Source organism: Tiliqua scincoides, chromosome 4 (assembly GCF_035046505.1).
Source record: "Tiliqua scincoides isolate rTilSci1 chromosome 4, rTilSci1.hap2, whole genome shotgun sequence".
Classification (NCBI taxonomy): Eukaryota; Metazoa; Chordata; class Lepidosauria; order Squamata; family Scincidae; genus Tiliqua; species Tiliqua scincoides.
The window spans coordinates 186931105-186952232 of record NC_089824.1 but is presented as its reverse complement, the minus strand read 5'-3'; the positions used below and the strand labels follow the sequence as shown (position 1 = coordinate 186952232).

General features: G+C 44.2%; 1 protein-coding gene across 8 annotated transcripts in view; it reads right to left on the bottom strand.

The window, feature by feature from the left end:
* Positions 1-10758, bottom strand: part of PPP1R12B (protein phosphatase 1 regulatory subunit 12B) — a 141048-nt gene extending 130290 nt beyond the window's left edge. For all 8 annotated transcript variants that reach the window (XM_066625934.1, XM_066625935.1, XM_066625938.1 and 5 more), the window contains exon 1: positions 10380-10758. In XM_066625934.1, coding sequence (XP_066482031.1) covers positions 10380-10655 — 276 coding nt within the window. In that variant the 5' untranslated portion in view covers positions 10656-10758. The remainder of the gene's footprint in view (positions 1-10379) is intronic.
* Between the last annotated feature and the right edge of the window lie 10370 nt (positions 10759-21128).

The following is a 21128-nucleotide window of genomic DNA, read 5'->3' as shown; positions in this document are numbered from 1 at the left end:
CAGGAGTGGGGATTGAAGGAAAACTACTGGCAGATTTCCAAGGGGACCAAATAATCCTTGCTGGATGTCAGAAATCACGCAATGCAGTCTGTTCACAGATCCTCAGCAAGCTGCTTCTCATGGGCATAAGGGATCCCAAGCAGGCACTCTCTTACTATGACAACTTAGCGGGCTCCAAGTGTTCTAGAAAAAAAAGACTACTAAACTGAAGTCAGACTCCTAGAAAATATAGCTTCTGAATTATTTTGGTAAAGCTCTAGACTTAAAAGCAGACAGAAATAGATACTGCTGCTAAATGTAATGGAGCATGGACCAGTACCTGGCAAAAGAGGGAAACTCCAATGCTTATTTAAGCTCGGGGGGGGGGGGACTTATAGCAGGACAGCATGGCCATTTTCACTTGTTTCTTTTCAGGCTGCTTACCAAAAAAGCAAGGACAGAGCCTCTCTCTCCATTTCTTGAAGCCAACTTTCTATTTCCTTCTGCAAAAAACACTGGCCTTTTCCTTGGACCCACCTAAAACCAACGGACTCCACCCTTACCTGCACCCCTGATCCACTCTGGGTTCCATTAACCTTGTTCATGAGGAAGAAGCAAGATTTCAAAAACAATAAAGAGCTGGGAGCATTCGGAACTATTCCCATAATATTCAGCAGTACCTCTCCACACACCACAAAATAAGGCTTTGAGTTATTTATTCAGCAGTTTCATCTCATTAACCATGCAGAGATAAGTCAGTGTCCTTCTGTTTCCACTGCCATCTGTTCCTCCCTTTGTGTTTTTATATCTGCAGTAACAATTTTCAAACCTACAAGCTGAAATGTCGCTGGTCTCTTTCTTTAGATGAATAGCACTGAAATGATTTTGAAATTGTGTCATCGCTGAACTTTAAAACTGACAGTCAAATAAGACTGCCAGTGGAGTCTTCATAGGTTATTGTGTCACTCTGCTGACTCATGCCTGCTCATTGCACCTGTTACCTTGCATATGTAGGAGGTGCTCTCTGCAGTCACAAAAGACTGGGGTTTATATTTAGACAAGAATTATGAACTATCTAGATGCTCCATGAAAGCAAAATTCAGCATAAGAGTTGCATCTCTAAGGCCTTCAGTTTTCTGATTTCTTTCCTTTTTGTGTGGTAGGGGAGAGAACAAAGTTTATAAAGCAATAAAGAAAACCAAACCTAAGAAACACCATGCATCTCTACACTGGCTTAACTTAAAAGTCACAATCTCAATCCTCCAAGCTAGCATTTAGAGAAACAGGAACATGGTATCTGAATAAAGTCGTTTTTTATTCATTTGGATGTCCACAGGTTTACATACTCCCTCACATTCTATTCAAAATCTGAACCTTCTTCCTTGTTTGATGTGAGTAACCAAGTTTGCCATTTCATCTGAACTGGCAAGTTACAGTTGTTATTAATCACAAATTAATGCCAAGTCATGATTTGGAGTTAATTTTGGAGTTACTCCAAAAAAAGTGTTGGAAACAGAACTTCAAGTGGTACTCTGCTTCTGGAATGGGGCTTTCCCACCCCTTTGTCTGTGCTGTGGCCAACAAACGTATACAACAAAACCCAATCTTACTGGTAAGGGACCCTCGGGATTAGTGTTAGATACGGTATTGTGGCGGTGGGGACTTTAGAAAAAGAATAAATTCTGTTAATTTGATTTTAATGCGCTTTTAAATTGTACTCCAAAATCAGTACCAAGAAATGGACAATCTGAAAATCCATACACATAGCAGACCAGAGCAACAAGTAGTCCCTGAAGATGACACTGTATTTTTGGACAAATAGATATTTACATAATAAAAACTGAAAGAAGATTTTAAGCTATGGGCAATTGCTCTCATTAAAAATATCTAAACATAGGCTAGCACTGTGTGTGTGTGTGTGTGTGTGTAAGATAGACAGACTTGTGAGAATCCACAGATGTGTCACAAAGCAACTAAGGATAAAGAGTTTCGGGGGGAGGGGAGCCAGTACAGTATATTTAGGTGTTATTATTGCAGGTATTTCAAAATTTGATTGAAGAAATTCTATCAAAGAATTTCTTGGAAATTTCTATACTTGGAAGGTATAACACCACTGCCAAGAATCAGTACAGAACACAGATTCTGAACAAATTCAGACTCAGACATTAACGGCATCATTTCAGCACAGAAGCATTCCAGACCAGGACTAGTTCAGTTTGATATGCTTGGCTTCAATTTTGAATCTAACCCACCTCATACACCACAGCTATACAAGACAGAACCTTTTTTAAAAAAGAAAAAAAGAAAAATAAATTGAATATGCAAGTTACAATTATGGGCATTAGCATTTGATCTTTGTTAGATAAATTAATATACAGAACAAAAGAAAAATAAGCAAATTGCTTGATGACACCACACAGGAACAAGTTAGACCTGCAATAGTTAGGTACCTCCAAACACATTTTCATACAGCTTTTCATTTATCAAGCTTGCATGTTTTTACAGCCTGGAAGTTTGGATAAATGAAAAAGATATGAAAACATTACTAGGCGTTGCATCCTGACTGACATCTGCTATGTGAAGTTTCTTCTGCAAATAAAAGCTTCTTTGGTGAAGGCAGTTTGGTAAAGGAGCTCCTGAAAGCACTAGTGTCACCTTAAGATTCAGCAGCAGCACTTCATGTAGTAGTACTGCATATACCATTGAAGATGTTTGGAAAGCAGCTGTTTGCAGTTTCCTTATTTCTTAGAAAATATTAAGTTGATATAAGAGCATTTTGGAAGAAAATCAAGTATCAGATTCCAAGGGCACATTAGTTCAAAAACTTATGGAAAGTGGGTTAACACATCTATAATATGCCTCTCAATTGCTCCACATTGCCCAAAAGACTGCTTTTCTCCCTCTCCTCCAAGTCCAGAAGCACTCAGAGATTCTTAATGGCACTGATGTAAACTTCCCTCCCAAGGCTAGTGGCAGTTTCAGGAAAGGGCATTTCCTCAAGGACTGCAGTACAAGGGGGGAAAGGTGAATTGCCCCACATGTCACACTGTCGGTCCAGTCTAGGACTCCATATGGCTGCTAAGGGAGCTATAAATGTACCGCCAAACTATTGGTACCGTACATGTGTAACACAACATATAGCATGCTTCTAATCAAACCAAAATGCAAGTACTTAACCCATTTCTGCTCAGCCCATAGGTGTATACATTTTATCCCTGTTGCATCTATGCAACGTTGGGGAGAAATGGCTTAACTGCTCGACATAGGATACAGACATGTTGCTTTTGCTTAAACTTAGGATCACAAATTAAAAGACTTTCAGAATCTAGATTGTTACACGTTAAATTTTCTGTTAACTAGTTTTCAAATTTGATGGAGCTTCAAAGTTATGATTAAGTTAAATGTTTCCTACACAGAGGGCAAGGGAAACAAGAGCAGAATCATAGCCCTGCATTCCATGTTGCTCTGTATTCCTGAGCCAGTGAACAGGAGGAGCAATTCAAAAACACAGGAGTTGACAGTTGTGTTTTTTTTTTTTAAATTTCTATACAACATCAGTACACTGCATACCAGGTCTGCTCATCTAAGAGAATTCTAAGGACAATGGTTTCATTTTGTGTCACGTGTGAAAATCAGCCCAATTAAATCCATATCCAAGTCCTCTTACATAGACAGAGAATTTGAAAGACTCTCCTGTAACTTTGCACTGAATTTCAGAGATTCAGACTCATGAGCCTCTCTCACCACTTCCAATCTTCTCCAATGCATACTCTCGCTTTACATCAGGTACTGGGGAAAGTCAGAGGTAGAGAGACATGCACTCTCTTCCAGACCTTCTCCAAAGACCACCACCTAGCAAAGGACCATACTTAGGGGTGGGTCATTTGTGGTCAAAAATAACTGATGGTTGCCAAGTCAAAGGATGTGAATTCCACATAACACTGAAATGATTGCAAACAACTGGAAGTTACTCTAACTCAACTGCACAACAGAAGTAAGGGAAATAATCTGTCTATATTCCTGTCCCACAAAGAACAATCTCATGAGCTACCAGACAAATTAATATCTTGCATATATGACCCAGGCTTAGGTGATGTAGGGCGCAATCCTAACCCCTTATGTCAGTGCTTCCCAGCACTGGCATAGTGGTGTCAATGGGACATGTGGTGCGTCCTGCAGTTGGATGTCACTCACAAAGCCCTCCTCAAAGTAAGGGAATGTTTGTTCCCTTACCTCAGAGCTGCATTGCCCTTATGTCGGTGCTGGAAAGCACTGACATAAGAGGTTAGGATTGCGACCGTAGTCATTTACATCACTTAGAATACATTAGCCTTAACCAGATGCAGCAAAACATGCTTTACTTTATCTATTGACTTCAAAATCAGTCTCTACTGGCCCTAAGTCAGTCACTCATGAGATCTTCATTACAAACAGAAGTCCAAGACACTGCAAAGAAGCAACAGTTACTGCTTAGAAGACTAAAGGGGACAGGTTATAATTAGAAGTTTGTTTTTCATATGATCCGGAAATGGATGGCAAGCAGTTGCCGTGTCAGATCAACTGAGTAGTTCAGAGTATTAAAGAGCCAAGTTTAGTCTGGACTTGGAAAGGCAGTGACATATAAAAGACTAGCAACAGGTGATCAATCTACATTCAGAAGATTTTGCAAATTCTGATAACAACTACTAGAGAAGTAACAAGTGGGAGTTAACCTTAAATGGACCGTCTGAAGGTTATATTACTGTCTTAGGCAGCAATGCATAAATTAGGATTGTCTTTCAATTACAGAAATTTAAACTCCTTCCTTCTGACTGAAGAAGCCTATGATGCCCAAAATGACTTTTCAGTACTAAGCAGAACAATTACAACCACAGAGTAACAGTCAGCAAACATTTTCATACAAACAATGGTTCGGTTCCCATGTTGACCTCCTATAGGAAATGGGATGCGGAGGGACAAGAATTTTTTTTTTTTTTGAAGTTCTAAGAAAGTGAAGGAGCTTGCTTCTACAGTCAGAATAGGCAGTGGCAACTGGCTTCAGAATTTTAAAGCTGCCAGTCCTCATTTCCTCTGGCAGCACCTGCATTTGTTTAGCCAGAAGAAACTAATTGTAGGTTAAAGTGATTGAGGAACTAAGGCATAAAAAACGGAGACAGCTTTGAGAAAAACAATGATACCTCCATGCAGTTTTGATCTGGATCACGCCTGCTCCCCACACTGTTTACAGGAGGAAAAATGCTTATCCTAGCAGTTGCAAACAATGACAAATGCAGAGGCATTACATTTCAAAGAGAAAAATCCAGCACGTTTTCAAGAATACAAGATCTGCTAAAGGTATGCATTAACTATTTGACTGCATCAACCAAAAAGTGTTTCCAGGCAGGCTTCAAGTACAGCACTGGGTGAGAGCCAAGTGTACACTCGCTTTCAGAGTACACAGATACTCTGGATCAGCAGTTATTTCTAAGGCACTTATCTCCACTTATAGGACCAATTGTTTCTGTCTGGAAATTAAAAAAAAAAGAAATTTACTGAGCAAGATACAGTACAATAGTAACTTGAGAGAAATAATATCTGCCAACCAAGGAAATACTGGCCAGGACATTTTCTTGGTCCAGCATCATCTTCTCATCTAGAACACTTGAGACTTTTGGCCACAGCAAAAATAAGTTGTGAAGGTTACTAAATATTTTCTATTGGCTACCTCATGTTTTCACAGTATAAAAGTTTTACCTTTCTAGCTACTGCTTTATATTGTGCTTTTTTCAACTCCACTCCTAACAACTGCAGGAGGGTACAGCTTTAAAAGGGTACAACTTTAAACAACTTTAAAAGGGTACAAAATGTATTGTTAAGGCACAGTCACCCTAAGGCACAGTGCTTTCCAATCAGTGGTAGGAGTACCATTGGTGACACTTCACATTATGACTAGTGGTACTTGGTCCTGCATGACCCTGCATTGCCTGGCTTGACCCTGCCAGAAGTGTCCAGAAATGACACTGAAATTTACATATGATTGTTGCATAAACACTTGGGATAACACTGCCCTTCATTTGCAACAGTGACAGGCAGAATATAAGAGTCACTTAACCTATAGATACATGAGGACAAAAATTACCCCAAACAGGTCTAATCCCCACTTCAATCAAAGCTGCAGTATCTGGGAACAGCCTACCAAGTATCAATGCCTACAAGAGACAGCAGCAGAACTTCTAGTATGAAGGCCTTGTACTTGGTTAGTTGTCGAGACCATCAAAGACAGGATGAGAAGAACAAAGATCAGCACACTTTGTGGAGTGGGTAGGTGGGGGTATAGTCCAGATACAATCCCTGTCTGATTTTGACCTTCAGAGAGAGCTCAGCAATAGTCAGTCAGAGCCCCTAAGAACGGAATTGAGGTAGACTAGTCCTTTGCCTACTATATTTAATAGAACAGATCCAAGGACATCTTTCTTAAAATTAAACAGAACAAGCTCTAGCACACTGCTGTAACAGCCCAAGGAAAAAAGGGCAAGACATGAGCCAGAAAGACAGACATCACCTTGCCAGCAGTCACTTCCCCAACAGAGGGCAAGACATCCTCTGTAGCCTGCATTATGAAAGATTAAATGTCACATCTAGAGCTCTGCAACAAAAATTTGACTAGCAAAACTGACAGTTTTTCACGGGCAGGACCAAACTGCCCTTGTCCATATCACATTTTCTTTCCAACTAGTGAGTTAAGCCACAAAGGGCACAATCCTAACCCACTTTCCAGCACCAACATAAGGGCAATGCAGCTCCAAGGTAAGGGAACAAACATTCCCTTATTTTGAGGAGGCCTCTGTGAGTGCCACCCAACTGCAGGACGCAGCACACGTCCAATTGGCACCACTATGCCAGTGCTGGAATTTGGTTAGGATTTTGGGCCAAAATCAGATATTTTCCCCACGAATATGCAGAAATCCATTGTTTTCAGTTTAGCCATAGTTTTAACTCATCTGGAGATGTAATTGGTTTTAGTCCCCAAATCCCTGAGGTGCTACCAAACATGGAGTCCAGAGAGAATAAGCAGCCACATAAGATCACAAATACATCTTATGTTCCATAAGGCCAGACACATCCTTCACATGAAGACTCATTACCCATATTAAGGACTGCTTGAAATCCACAATTACTGATAAGTGCAGCATTTGATACTGGGTAAAAAAAAATTTTTTCAGGAAACAAGCAGCAATGAGTGTTATGGTTTCAAACATATGGTTCAAAGGGTATAGGTTACAAAGTCTCAGATACTAAAGTGGGTAGGAACAGAGTAAGATTTCCAGTGTGCAGGACTCTTTGCCATCCATTATTCCTTGCCCATTCTCATATTTAAAATTATGAGAAAATATAGACAAGTGGCTTATTCTACATTGTGTACATACACATTACTCAAAGCTCATTCGTTATCTAGATTTATCAGCTTGACATTTTAAAAAATCACAAAATACCAGTTTGTCACCTATCTTCTTGCAAAACATTCCAAAGAAATGCTAGCTTAGTGACAAAACAGCAAGACATCTTGTTCTACTTGCATACAATAGCAAAGACATAAACATAATTACAGAGAAACCCAGTTTAGTACAAGATTCATGTATGTGTCATTATGAAATGTCAATCTCAAATGCCTTCTCCATTTCATTTGCAAACAGCAGCACGTTGCTAGTACCCAATAAGAGAAAAATGAATGTTGATGCTTTTGTCATTTCTACAGTGGCTTCTTGAGGATACTTTTGGTGCTTGCTGCACATTAGGAATTCTATTAATATAACTCTGTGTTGCTTATCTTAGATTCTGGCACCTTGTGGTCTCTCTAAAGGTTGCCAAGAGAAGAGGTTTTGAAAGTCAAATGCATTATGGCAACTCTTACAGCGAGGCTGCAGTAAGATAATGTAAAGTTTTTCCAAAACTGCAAAAGCCTAAAAAAAAAAAAAATCAACCAAGAGGAGTCAATTTCAAAAGATTTCAATATTTGCCAACCAAATCAACAAAGGCCAAACCCACTGTTCAAATGTTACTTTTCTTGTAGCTTCATATTTGTGATATGAATATATATTTTGGAGTACAAATATCATCCAATCTAGTTTTTTTTAATTATAAATATTCCAAGATGTCATGAAAGTGAAGAAGCAGAAACTGGAGAAGCAGCTGGTGGCTGGAGCAGGTGTGATTGCACTGAGTGGTGCAGGTGGTGGGAGAGGAAGGTGGATAGGAGGAAGCTGGTGGCTGGAGGCCAACTTGAGGAGCGCAATCCAAGTAGACCCATTGGGCAGCTGGGGCATTACTTGTGGTAAAGGGAAAAATATCCCTTACCCCAGGGCACCTCCAGCCTGTCCCATGTGGCCTTGCTATGCCAGAACAGTTTAGGACTGGACTGTGAGAGGTATTTCTTATTGATGCAAGTGATGGCTCCTCCCATAGGAACAGACAGATAAAGGCAGTCTGAGCAACAGTGTCTTGTGCGATCTTAAAGATTACCTAACTTATTGTGGCATAAGTGTCTGAGGACTACAACCCATTTCATCAGGGCATCAAGCACTATTCTAATTTGGAAGAGGAAAGCACACACACATACAGAAAAAGAAAAAAAGACCGATTTGACCCACTGTTGACAATTTTTTTCCTTGCTCTATATACTTGCGTTCATAAACACTTCTCTGCCAACTGCAGATAACACTTCATACACCCAATGAAGCTTATTGTAGTCCACAAAAAGTTAAAGACAATAAATGCTAGACTTCAGCATGCTACAAGACTCTTATTTTTGCCATAGCAAACTAATATGGCTACCCCTCTGAAAGGTAAGTTAGTATTAAATAAAGTACCACAATCATTTAAACAAGAAACTTTAAACAGAACTTGCCAAATCAATCTGACTTTGCCCTTATCTCCAAAAAGGAGCCATGAAAATGGCAATTTGTCCATTTTTTTCCACCTTCTCCTAGATAAAAGAAATGGCACACTAGATTTAGAATAGCTGATCTTAAATCTGTGGCCTCATTTTCCTGTTGTGCTATAGAGGAGAAAAAATACCGTATGGATGGTTACTACTGCTTAGATAAGAAAACCCATACCAAGAGAAGTAAAGGACAAGAAAGCAGTGATGACCAAATTCAAGCCCTTGCTAGAGCCACACTGGATTGAAGAGGAAGGTCATTTATCTGACACAGTTACAGTAAGGTTACAAATGTTCACTGATACAAGGACTTTAGAGGCACTGGTGAGAGTGAAGGGGAAAGTGGCTGACTTCACATTCTACTTATGCCTTGTATCGGGTGCATTACCATCACTGAGCATCTGGTCATCTCTGAGTGAAGCACTTCTTGTTCTAGAGAGCCCCCTCTCAATCCTACAGTGTACAGCTAGCGCCAAGAACGTGCCTGGAGGATATTGTTACTTCACCCATCCTAGACTATTTCCCAGGGTTATGCAGAAGAGAAGGCACAGCTCACCAAAACAGGGAAGATCTTGTAAAGGCATGAGTCATGTCATCAAAGGTCTTTGGTGCAACGGCAGATGCACCAATGACTTTAACATTGATTCCCACAGGAAAGTAGTCTGTGCATTAGTGTTATCCTGTAAAGAGCTCAATCCCAGGGGAACAGACAGAAACAAGGTGTTGGGGGGGGGGGGCAGACATAGAATAGAAAAAATGCAGAGACTGAAGGACAGCTTTGATCTCACACACTGGAAAAGAAAGGAAGGCTCTGCTTAGCAGAGACGTGTAGTGAGTGGGGAGTCAGATGAGGCAGCACCTCCCCACCAGAGTCCTTCAAAAAGCACCATGTGGGGTGCCCAAGGACCCACCTCCCATGCGCAGAGCACGGTTTGTGGGTGCTTGCGTGCCTCACACAGTAGCTGTGCTTTTTGAAGGACTCCAGTGGGGAGGCTCTGCCTCACCTGCCCACCCAGCTGTCACACATCCTTGCACATAGGTTGTGGTTGGCTCCACCCATGGCTCTGCGCATGGCTTACAGGTGCTTGCACACCTCACGCGTCAGCGGTGCTTTTCAAAGGACTATGATGGGGAGGGTCTACCTCACCTGCCTCCCAACGCACTGCACATGCCTGCACATGGGCGGCTGAACCCATGGCTCTGCGCATGGGTTGTGGGTGCATGGACACCTCACAGCAGCGGCGCTTCAGAAGGACTCCAGTGGGGAGGCTCTGCTGCACCTGCCTCCCCACCCACCGCACGTCCCTGCTGAGAGGTCACCCTCCAAGCGCGCCCAGTCCAGCCAGGGGTGAGCAGGCCGTGCAAAGGGCTATGGCCAGCCAAAGGGGTGCCCTGAACTCCTTGGGGAGGCTCTGCCTCTTCCCCCGGCACTGGGGCCTCAGCCCCACAAGGGCGCCGGGGCAGCGCCGCTCCGCCCGGGTACCTGGTGCAGCGCGGTGAGCCCGTCCACGTTGGCCGTGTTGATGCGGGCGGCGCGGGCCAGCAGGCGCTTCACCTCCTCGGCGTCCCCGCTGGAACAGGCGGCCAGGAAGACGGCGCCGTCCTCGAAGCGCACGCGGGGCCCGCCGCGGTGCCGGCTCCGCAGGGACGTCACCGGCTCCAGCTCCGTCAGCGAGCCCTTCCAGCGCTTCAGCTGCTCCGCCCGCCGCAGCCGCGCCGACTCGGCCCGCTTCACCCCCAAGTGTCCCGGCTCCGCCATGCTGCCGGCTCCGTCCGCCGCGCTTGACACCCGCAGGCGCCTCGGACCCCTCAGCCCTCGGGAGCGCACAACGGCGTCGCCGCCATCTTTACTGCTCCTCGGGGGCCCCCGCCCCTCGGTTCCCTCAGAGCATGCGCAGACGGCTCCTCGGAGCACCATGGGAAATGTAGTTCTGAGGCTGCTGTCCCATCCGTTCTGGTCCTAGAAGGCTGTACTGTGCTGGGCGTCTTCTCGGGTCCTCTGCGTTTAGGTGTCGTTGTCCTGTGGCCAGACTACATTAGACATTGTATATGCATACATACATAGACCACACGCACATATAGATATATAGATATAGATCGATATAATATAATTTATATATCTATATATTTTATATTTTTATATTAATATTTTATATTATTTATGTTGTTTAATATTTTAATATGTTATATATATTATAACATTATATCTGTTATATGTTACACACACACACACACACACACACACACACACACACACACACACGCGCGTTTTATATATAAATATATGGCTAATCAGTTGGCATCCTTCAGTCTCAGAAGACTATGGTATCGCGCTCTGAATAGTGTTCTGGAATGGAGTGTCCTCTCCAGTGCACGAAGCCTGGGTAAGGTAGATATGGAGGATAGACTGTTACCCATGCAGCAAATCCCCCCTCTCCACATCACTGAAATGGTCCAATGGAAAGGCAGAAGCCAATACGGTTGGTTCCAGTGGCGTTGCAGGAGTTGCCAGAACGTGACTGTGTTCAGCCATGAACTGCCTCAGGGACTCCAGCTCCGGATTTTGCCTCGAGGTTGTCTCCTGAAGCCTTTTCCATAACTGGATGTAGCCACAAGGCAGTGGAGGTTTGGGATCAGAGTTTTCCTTCTCTCAGATGAGCTGCCTTCCCAGGATATCTACCCGGTGGCAGTTTAGTCACCTCTTATGACAAGTACAGCCAAACTGAGGGCCTATTCTTATCTCCAGCCCCCAGGGGAAATATGGCTAGGAAGAAGACAAAGGGGCACATTGTAACAGCCCAATCCTATGCATGTCTACTCAGAAGTAAGTCCCTTTGAGTTCAATGGGGCTTACTACCAGGAAAAAGTGTGCATAGGATCTAAGGGCCCAATTGTATCCAATTTTCCAATGGCAGCTGTACCAACTGGGCTTGTGCTGCACCCTGTGGTGGAGAGGCAGTCACAGAGGCATCCACAAGTTATGGGGACATTTGTTCACTTACCTTGGGGCTGCATTTTGGCTGCATTGGTGCTGGAAAGTTGGATAGGATTGTGCCCTAAGTCAGCTTGCCATTATAGTGTAGTCCTGGAACCTTCAATGCCTTGGCAACATTAATACCAACAAAGAGAACTCGTGCACTTTTTTCCTTTTAGATTATGTGAAAACATCAATCTATCTGGATTATTTTTTGTATCTGGATTCCAAATGTTTGCTCCAGTGACGTCTGGTGAACAAGGGTCACCATTGCCTTTAGGGAGATCTGAATTCAAACCTCACCTCTCCCATAGGCTGCAGTCCTATCCACACTTACCTGAGGGTAAGCCCCTTTGACTATTATGTGACTTACTTCCGAGCAGACATGCATAGGATTCCGCTCTCGGTGCATAGCTTTGACAAGTCACATCTTCTTTGCCCCCAGTTTCCCATGTGTAAAATAGGGAAGCAGCAACCTTAAAGAGTTGTGTTCGAGCGAGCACAGACTCCAAAGCACTGCACACTGATTGGAATGCACACAATAGACCATTCTGTTAGAAATTAACCAGAAAGATAGACAAATTTTGATACTGTCTGTGAGTTTGACTCTGTAGCGTTAAGGAAAGAAGAACATGTGTTTCTGAAACACAGTCCTCTCTCTGCATGGTTGGGTTGTTTTGTTGTTGTTAACAGTATTTATATACCACTTTTCAACGAAAAGTTCACAAAGCAGGTTTACAAAGAAAATCAAATAATCCCAAATGGGCTTACAATCTAAAAAAGATGCCAAAGAACACCAGCAGACAGCCACCACAAAAGGCACTGCTGGGGTGAGGAGGGCCAGTTACTCTTCCCCTTGGAGTACCCACTTGAAAAAGTAACTCTTACCCAGTTAGCAGGGATTGGTGCTGTTCACTGCTGCCCAAATGTCATGTTTTCATACGCATTGTACCTGACGAGCTCCCTCTTGTGGGCAACTCTTCCACTTACATGAGAAATAGAAACCTGCTGGAAAGGTATGTGGCAGATATGGAGGTTTGAAGGAAAGAGACACCTGGGAAAGGGCGAGTTGACAAAAGGAAGGACTATTGCGGAGAAGATGTAGAAAACAGTCGTGGAGGGCAAGTGAGGCTGCATGCTGTTGGGATTAGTGGCTGGGAGCAGAGTGCTGAGCAGGCAAGTGTTCAAGGTAGCCAAATTTCATAAGACAGACCAAGGATAAAAAGCAAAGACCTAAGGAAATGATGGGTGGTGATGGAGGAAAGGATCAGCCAAGGAAAAAGTAGAACAAAAACCCTTCATACAGCCTAGGGGCAAGATGGTTTGTATGCTGTTGGCAGGAAGGGACAGGCAAAGGAGCTTTGGAGGGTTGAGAAGTATGTGTGTCAGATCTATCCCTAAGAGAATCCTGCACTTTAAGAAATGCATATAAGGTACAATTCTGCCAATGAAAGCTTATTCCATTACTGCTGCTCTAGGACTTCAAGAATCAAGAAGCACGTGGGTGCAGGGAGGAGTATTAGAACAGTTGAGTGTCACAAATTCAACTAACCAGTCAATTATAGGTTGTAAACTTCTTCTGTACTTATATGAGACAGAAAGGCAGATCCAGATAAAAAGGTACAACAAGAAGTGTTAACCACTTCTTTCCTGTGCCCATTTCCTGCTGAGCTGTAATCTCAATGACAGACTGTTAGTAGAAAAAATTGCCTGTTCTGCAAGGGAAGGAAAAGGTCTGGTTGTCTAGAGAAACTATCAGCTGGTGCTTAGCAAAAGCAGTATGCTGTTGACAGAACAGAGGCAGAGGTCTGGGAGGGGATTTGAGCAGGAATAAGTTGTGGGGTGGTTAAGCAAACTGGTTCTCAACTAGTACATCATTTTCTGCCAACAGATCTGGTCTCTAATGGAAGTCTGTTCCCATCTTTGTTCACCTCTTTTTTTTCTCCCCAGTGAGCTGTTCTGGCACCTTCTTTAAAGAGAAATGTATATTTGATGATGAGCACTATGTTCAATATGTCCAAAAGAAAATATTTCTTTACCAAACATGTAATTAGTCTGTGGAACTCATTGTAACAAGATGTGGTGATCATGTCTGGCCTAGATGACTTTAAAAGGGGAATGGGCAGATTTGTAGAAGAAATGTCCATCACAGGTTATAAGCCATGATGGATATGTACAACCGCCTGACTTTAGTAGTAGGCTACCTCAGAATGCCAGATGCAAGGGAGGGCATGAGGATGCAGGTCTCTTGTTGTCTTGTGTGCTCCCTGAGGCATCAGGTGGGCCACTGTAAGATACAGGAAGCGGATCTGGATGGGCTTTTAGCCTAATTCAGTGGCTCTTCTTATGTTCTCATGTTTAGCTGACAAGGGAGGGCACCAGGATGCAGGTCTCTTGTTGTCTTGTGTGCTCCCTGAGGGATCTGGTGGGCCACTGTGACATTCAGGAGGCTGGGCCTTTGGCCTGTTCCAGCGGAACTCTTCTTATTTTCCTATGTGACTGAACTCCCTGAGATATATGAAGCATATTTAGACATATACACCCAGGTTTATAATGGGAGCAGGTAACAGTAGTAGTAATACTTTTTTCCCCCTAATAAACACCTGGGCTAGAAAGCTTTCTCTCTGTGGTAGGTTTGGATGTGGTTCTCATGAACCAGGCTCCAGGTGGAAGAGTCTAGCTTGGGTGCCCCACTGTCTCATAGTGGCAAACACAACAGTTCAAGGAGAAATAAGCCAAAGCTCCTTTTTGAGGGCCTATTTCTCAATTATGACCACGAGATCATTGATTCAGACCTTTACAGTAATGAGTCTTACTCTAAACCCTTTTCTGCATTTCTATACCTGATGCCAGCTCCCATTTGAGACCCCAGAAGCCACTCAATGTTGTGATGAAAACCTTGGAAACAAAGTACTGCTCCTTAGCTGGAGGGGGGATGATGTTGGAGCCATTATCAGACTTCCAGCTGGGTGTAAAGGTTCACTTGAGCATTGCACCTTGTTGGAGCAACACTTGGGTGCTGCCCCAAGTTCTGCTGATTTCTCATTTTGTTGTCTGGTACTACCTTCTACCTGACTCTTGCTCTTTGGTACTTGCAGCTCACTACTTGCTTTCAACTACTCACAGGTCAGGGAAAATCCTGGTCGGGCTTTAGTCTGGTATCATACAAGCCCATCGTCTAGCTGGAACAGTGGAGTGGAGCATAAATCTCACAGGATTGCTTTCAGATAAGTAGGGATTGAAACCGTAAGTACAGCTTGAGACCATAAGGTTGTACTATCTCAGAAATTTAGGGTGCAATCCAAAGAATACTTTGAGCCGGTGCAAGCCTCCTTCACCAGCTCCTGAGTGTTCCAAACATGCTGTAAGGCACATTTGCACTAACTTGGGAGTTGGCTGGGCTGGCGCAGAAGCCCATGCAGGCTTGGAGGGCAAGATTCAGCCCCTGTGCCAGCCGACTGGGGAAAGTTTGCACCAGGCAGTGCAATGGGCGGGGGAGGGTGGTGGGAGGGCATTCCATGGTGGGAAGGGGGCATTTTGGGGTGGAATGGAAGGAGGATTGGGCCAAGAAGGGGGATGGGATTGGCAATGGCAGTGCACACCGGGTCCTAACCCCCACTCCCAGGCCTTGTAACCTTACATGGGCTGCTTGGATTTGTATCAGCTAAATAGGATATGTGGAATAAGGGGCAAAATATTCCCTTACCCAAGATGACTTCTAGCCTGCACCTAACCTGTGCTACATATAGCACAGGCTAGGATTGGGTTGCTCATGTATGCACTAGTTCTCTGTACCACAGCTTTGTCTAAATTTTCCTCCACAAGAATTTAAGTGAATTCTCTTTATTTCAGAACAACTCCAAAACATTTTCTTAAATCTCTGATAAGTCCATCTTTTTATCTTTTTCATCACAGTCTACAATAGCCATTTCTGGCAAGATGATAATTCACCCGCAATGCTTTAATGATACCATACTGGATTCTGATAAGATATTTGATCATTACTGGATTAACATAATACAGCACTGTTTTGACATGTTAATATCCTGCAAGTACTATGTATAATAGTGTAATTTTACCACTAGGGGGCAGTTTGACTCTTGAGACTTGTCCAAACTTGGAAAAATAACTGTGTCACAATGCTTTCCGATCAGAATGAATGAGGGGGCATGTTAATGAAAGGGTGGTTTATTCCTTAATGCTCAAGTGGAGAACTGGTTTGTCTTAATAAGTAGTGTCTTAATAAGGGGTAAACTAATGGGAATGAAATATTTATACAACATCTTTTTTATATCTTTCTTAAATCTCCTCTTTTTCTTACATTACTAACAGAACAAACATCAACAATAAATGCAATGAACTGCAACATCAAATAAACACACAACATACATCAACCAAAAACCTAAGTCACTAACAGCTCAAGCCTATACATGTTTACTCAGAAGTAAGTCCCACTAAGCTCAATGGGATTTACTCCCATTTAAGTGTGCCCAGGCTTGCTGTTTTACAGCACATTTGCAACAGTGCATGCCAGTGGTGAGCCAGTGCACACTGCGTAGGATTGGGCCCTGAGCAGGTTAACCTCACTTTGCCTCATGGCTGATCCAGCCCTGCTCACTGCATAGCTTTTCAGCACCTCTGGGATTGGCATTCACTGAAGTGTTTGTCAGAAGCAGTGAGAAGCTACAACCTCTGGCATCTACATGTATAATGGCGGGTATTTTGCTTATTAAAATCACTACATTTCCACATGCAGCATATGTAATTCATGAACTTGGTCTAAGGGTGACTTTGGACTTTACACAAGAAGCAGTAACAGAGAACGTATAAGTGACTCACAATTTCTCTGCTGGCCTTCTTGAGTAACCTTCTTGAGTCTGTTGTGATTAATTGATACAGCTCTCCAAAATCCACAAATTTCCTTGCAAGAGAGACAGACCAGTTCCTTTTTTGGACCATTGCAAAGAAAATTCAACCAAAGGATAAATAGATTCCTCAGACATCTTTGTCTGCACTTGTCCAAAAGGAGATCTGCACTGCTGGCAAAAAACATCCCATCACCAGGACATTATCACAGAGCTAGAAAATATGTAGAAAAGAGCAAGTAAATGCTCAAACGGAGTATCTTACTCATGAAGAAAGGCTGAGGAGCCTGATGACTGACAGCTCTGAAAACAAAAGACAAAAAGAAATCTGGTACAGGTTAATAACAGTGTACCTTGGCTCAACGATCTCCGACACTCTTTCTCTCGATACCGAGCTAAACAAGTGCATCGGTAAAGCAGCTACTGCGTTTTCCAGACTCACAAAGAGAGTCTGGTCCAACAAGAAGCTGACGGAACATATCAAGATCCAGGTCTACAGAGCTTGCGTCCTGAGTACACTTCTGTACTGCAGCGAGTCATGGACTCTTCTCTCACAACAGGAGTGGAAACTGAATGCTTTCCACATGCGCTGCCTCTGATGCATCCTCGGCAACATCTGGCAGGACAAAGTTCCAAACAACACAGTCCTGGAATGAGCTGGAATCCCTAGCATGTATGCACTGCTGAAACACAGACGCCTGCGTTGGCTCGGTCATGTTGTGAGAATGGATGATGGCTGGATCCCAAAGGATCTCCTCTATGGTGAACTCGTGCAAGGAAAGCGCCCTACAGGTAGACCACAGCTGCGATACAAGGACATCTGCAAGAGGGATCTGAAGGCCTTAGGAGTGGACCTCAATAGGTGGGAAACCCTGGCCTCTGAGCGGCCCGCTTGGAGGCAGGCTGTGCAGCATGGCCGTTCCCAGTTTGAAGAGACACTTGGCCAACAGTCTGAGGAAAAGAGGCAAAGAAGGAAGGTCCATAGCCAGGGAGACAGACCAGGGACAGACTGCACTTGCTCCCGGTGTGGAAGGGATTGTCACTCCCGAATCGGCCTTTTCAGCCACACTAGACGCTGTTCCAGAACCACCATTCAGAGCGCGATACCATAATCTTTTGAGACTGAAGGTTGCCAACAGTGAACAGTGAATCCTAGAGTCAAGTTAAGCCACCAGTGAAGCTACAGTGAACTGTAGTCTGTTTTTTATTTGGGTGCAGCACAGAGGGAGAGGAGCAAAGAAACTAATCAAAACACCAGAGGTGCAACTCTGTCAATTATGCTCCTTACATCTGTGACAATACCGCTGCTGCTCCTGTGAGGAATCCTATGGGGAATCCATCAGCTGGAAAGGGTTTTTTTGTTTTTTGTTTTTGGCCAGGGAAAGAACCAAGGATAGGCCACAAGAGGATTCTCATGCAGTCAAACAGACAGCTTATTACACAAATGCCCAGGCACGCAAAGCTCAAGTCCAGTCAGAAGGCATGTTAATCAAAGCCAAACCACATGACTTTTGCATGACTATCCAGAAACATCCACAGAGAAGGTGCAACCCACTGCAGCCAAACCCACTGCAGCCAACATACAGGGTGGCTCTCTAATGGCTTGGCCACTGCAATATATATGCAGAGGGCACCTCATGGCGCATTTAGTATCCTGCAGCACTCCTCACCCAGCCAGTCATATACACCAAGTACAGTACTCAGAGTCTGCGATGGAGGCACAGTGTGGCTACTGCTAGATGGGTAGACAAATGAAAAAGGTAATCTGTGTCCCATGCAAGCTCAATGATTAGCCTGTACCAGTGGTTCCCAATCTTTAGGAGCCCATGGATCAATGAAGCAAAAATTGGAATTGTTGTGGACCACATGCACCCTTCCCACCCCAACCCCTGCACACAAATATACAATTAAATTTGTAATAATTTGAGATGATTTATTAGATTTATTATTTATAGAGAAGATTTGTAGGCTGCAGCTTTTGTTGCTGGCTGTGGCTGTGGGTGGTCCATACTCCGCCCTCTCTGGTAATCTGTGGGAAAGCACCTCATGAGCAAATGCTCCCCCACAGATTACCAGAGAAGGCAGAGAATGGACTGCCCACAGCCAATGCAGGAAGTGATCAAATTCAAAGGCAATCTTTTTCTGAGACCTCTCAGACGACAAGTTGGGAACCAGTGGCCTATACAGTTCACCTGCTTCATGTACTATAGTCTCTCAACCAAGTGTGCCTGTTTGTGGTTTCATCAAGCTCATTTTAGTGAGAGAAAGACGAATCTCAGGTTTCAACCTGTGGCCACTCCCGCACAGGACCTATACCCTTCTCTTCTGGCTTATCACACTTACTCCTCTAGCCAAAAAAAAAAAAAAAATTCTTTCCAGCTAGGATTTCCCCATGGGAACATAACCTCTGGCCTGAGGATGCTTGTGTGTTGGTTCTACATGCCTGCTCTCACCCAAGGGAGCGATCTTCCTTCCTTTGAACTGGTGTTGTTTAAAAGCTATTTCTTAGCAATCTGGGACAAGTGGCTGAGTGGCAGGGCATCTATGAGGTCAACTGAAGCCATTGCCTCAGGCAGCAGATTGGGGGGGTGCCTGTTTCTGCTCACCTACTTGCCTCCACAGCTTCTCCTTCTCCTTCCACTCTCTGGATTGGAAAAGGAAGAGGGGGACAGAGAGGAAGTGTGGAGGTGAGGGCACTGCTGAGCTGGAGCATTAGAGACTAAGAGAAGCAGAGGCTGGCGCATCATCTGGTAAGGGTAGCAGCATCTGGCATGCCACCTCAGGCATCAGGAGCTCTTGAGCCACCCTAGCATAAGGAGACTTGAACTCTGAGTGGTGGGATTCTGCTGTTGCCCTCTTGTTGCCTATTCCCCAGTGGGTCTGCTGGTAACAGGTGCTATGGTAGCTTTGTGTCCATTGGGTTGTGTGTGGATGTGGCATGCAAAGTTATGGGTGGGTGGGGTGTCTGTCATCATGCTTTGATTTGCTCCTCCCAAGCCCTGCCCATATAGGTGCTTCATCAGCAGCCATCCCATGACTGGTACATGCTGGAAGTATTAGGGTAGGTGCTGGGGGTGTGGCTGACAGGGCTGCACCTCTCTCAAGGTTCTGAAGCTCTCCTTTGCTCTCCCCTTTTGTACCTGACTATGGTAGGAGATAGGCTACAGTTCAACCAGTGTAGCTAGGCTGGGGGCTTAAGAAAGCTTCAATCCTAAACACACATTCATGGAGTAAACTCCATGGGACACAATGAGACTTACTTCCAAGTAGACCTGCACAGAATGGCACTGTAAACCGACTCCATCGAAATCAGTGATTCCCAACCTTTAGTGGCATGTGGACCACTGAGGCAAAAAAATGGACTGCCTGAGCCGACACTTCAGCCTTCTCTGGTGGTCCATGGGGAATGCTTACTCAGGGAGAAGCTGGAAGTGATCAAAGGTGATCTTGATTTTTCTGAGGGTCTTGCAAACCACTTCTGAGGGTCTCACAGACCGGGAACCAGTGGTCTAAATCAAGGCTGGTTTACAGTGCAGTCCTAGGTAGGCTGCATTCTATGAGACTTGCAGTCCAATCCTATGCATGTCTACTCAGAATTAAGTCATTATAGCCATTGCTTACTCCTGGGTAAGTGTGCACAGGAGCTAAGCCTTACTCTGAGGTAAACATGCAGGGTTTGGAGCCTCAGCACCCAATCCTATCCAATTTTCCAGTGCCAGTGCAGCTGTGCCAGTGGGGCGTGCATTGCATCCTGTGGTGAGGAAGCAGTCACAGAGGCCTCCTCAAGATATGGGAACATTTGTTTCCTTACTTTGGGGCTGCAATGTGGCTGCACCACTGCTGGAAAGTTGGATAGAATTGGGCCCTTAGCCCTACTGTTCATAAGAAGCCAAGTTAGAGAGGCTGTGAAGGGCAAGGAAGCTTCCTTCCGTAAATGGAAGTCTTGCCCTAATGAAGAGAATAAAAAGGAACATAAACTGTGGCAAAAGAAATGTAAGAAGGTGATAGGGGAGGCCAAGCGAGACTATGAGGAACGCATGGCCAGCAACATTAAGGGGAATAATAAAAGCTTCTTCAAATATGTTAGAAGCAGGAAACCCGCCAGAGAAGCGGTTGGCCCTCTGGATGGTGAGGGAGGGAAAGGGGAGATAAAGGAGACTTAGAGATGGCAGAGAAATTAAATGAGTTCTTTGCATCTGTCTTCACGGCAGAAGACCTCGGGCAGATACCGCTGCCCGAACGGCCCCTCCTAACCGAGGAGTTAAGTCAGATAGAGGTTAAAAGAGAAGATGTTTCAGACCTCATTGATAAATTAAAGATCAATAAGTCACCGGGCCCTGATGGCATCCACCCAAGGGTTATTAAGGAATTGAAGAATGAAGTTGCAGATCTC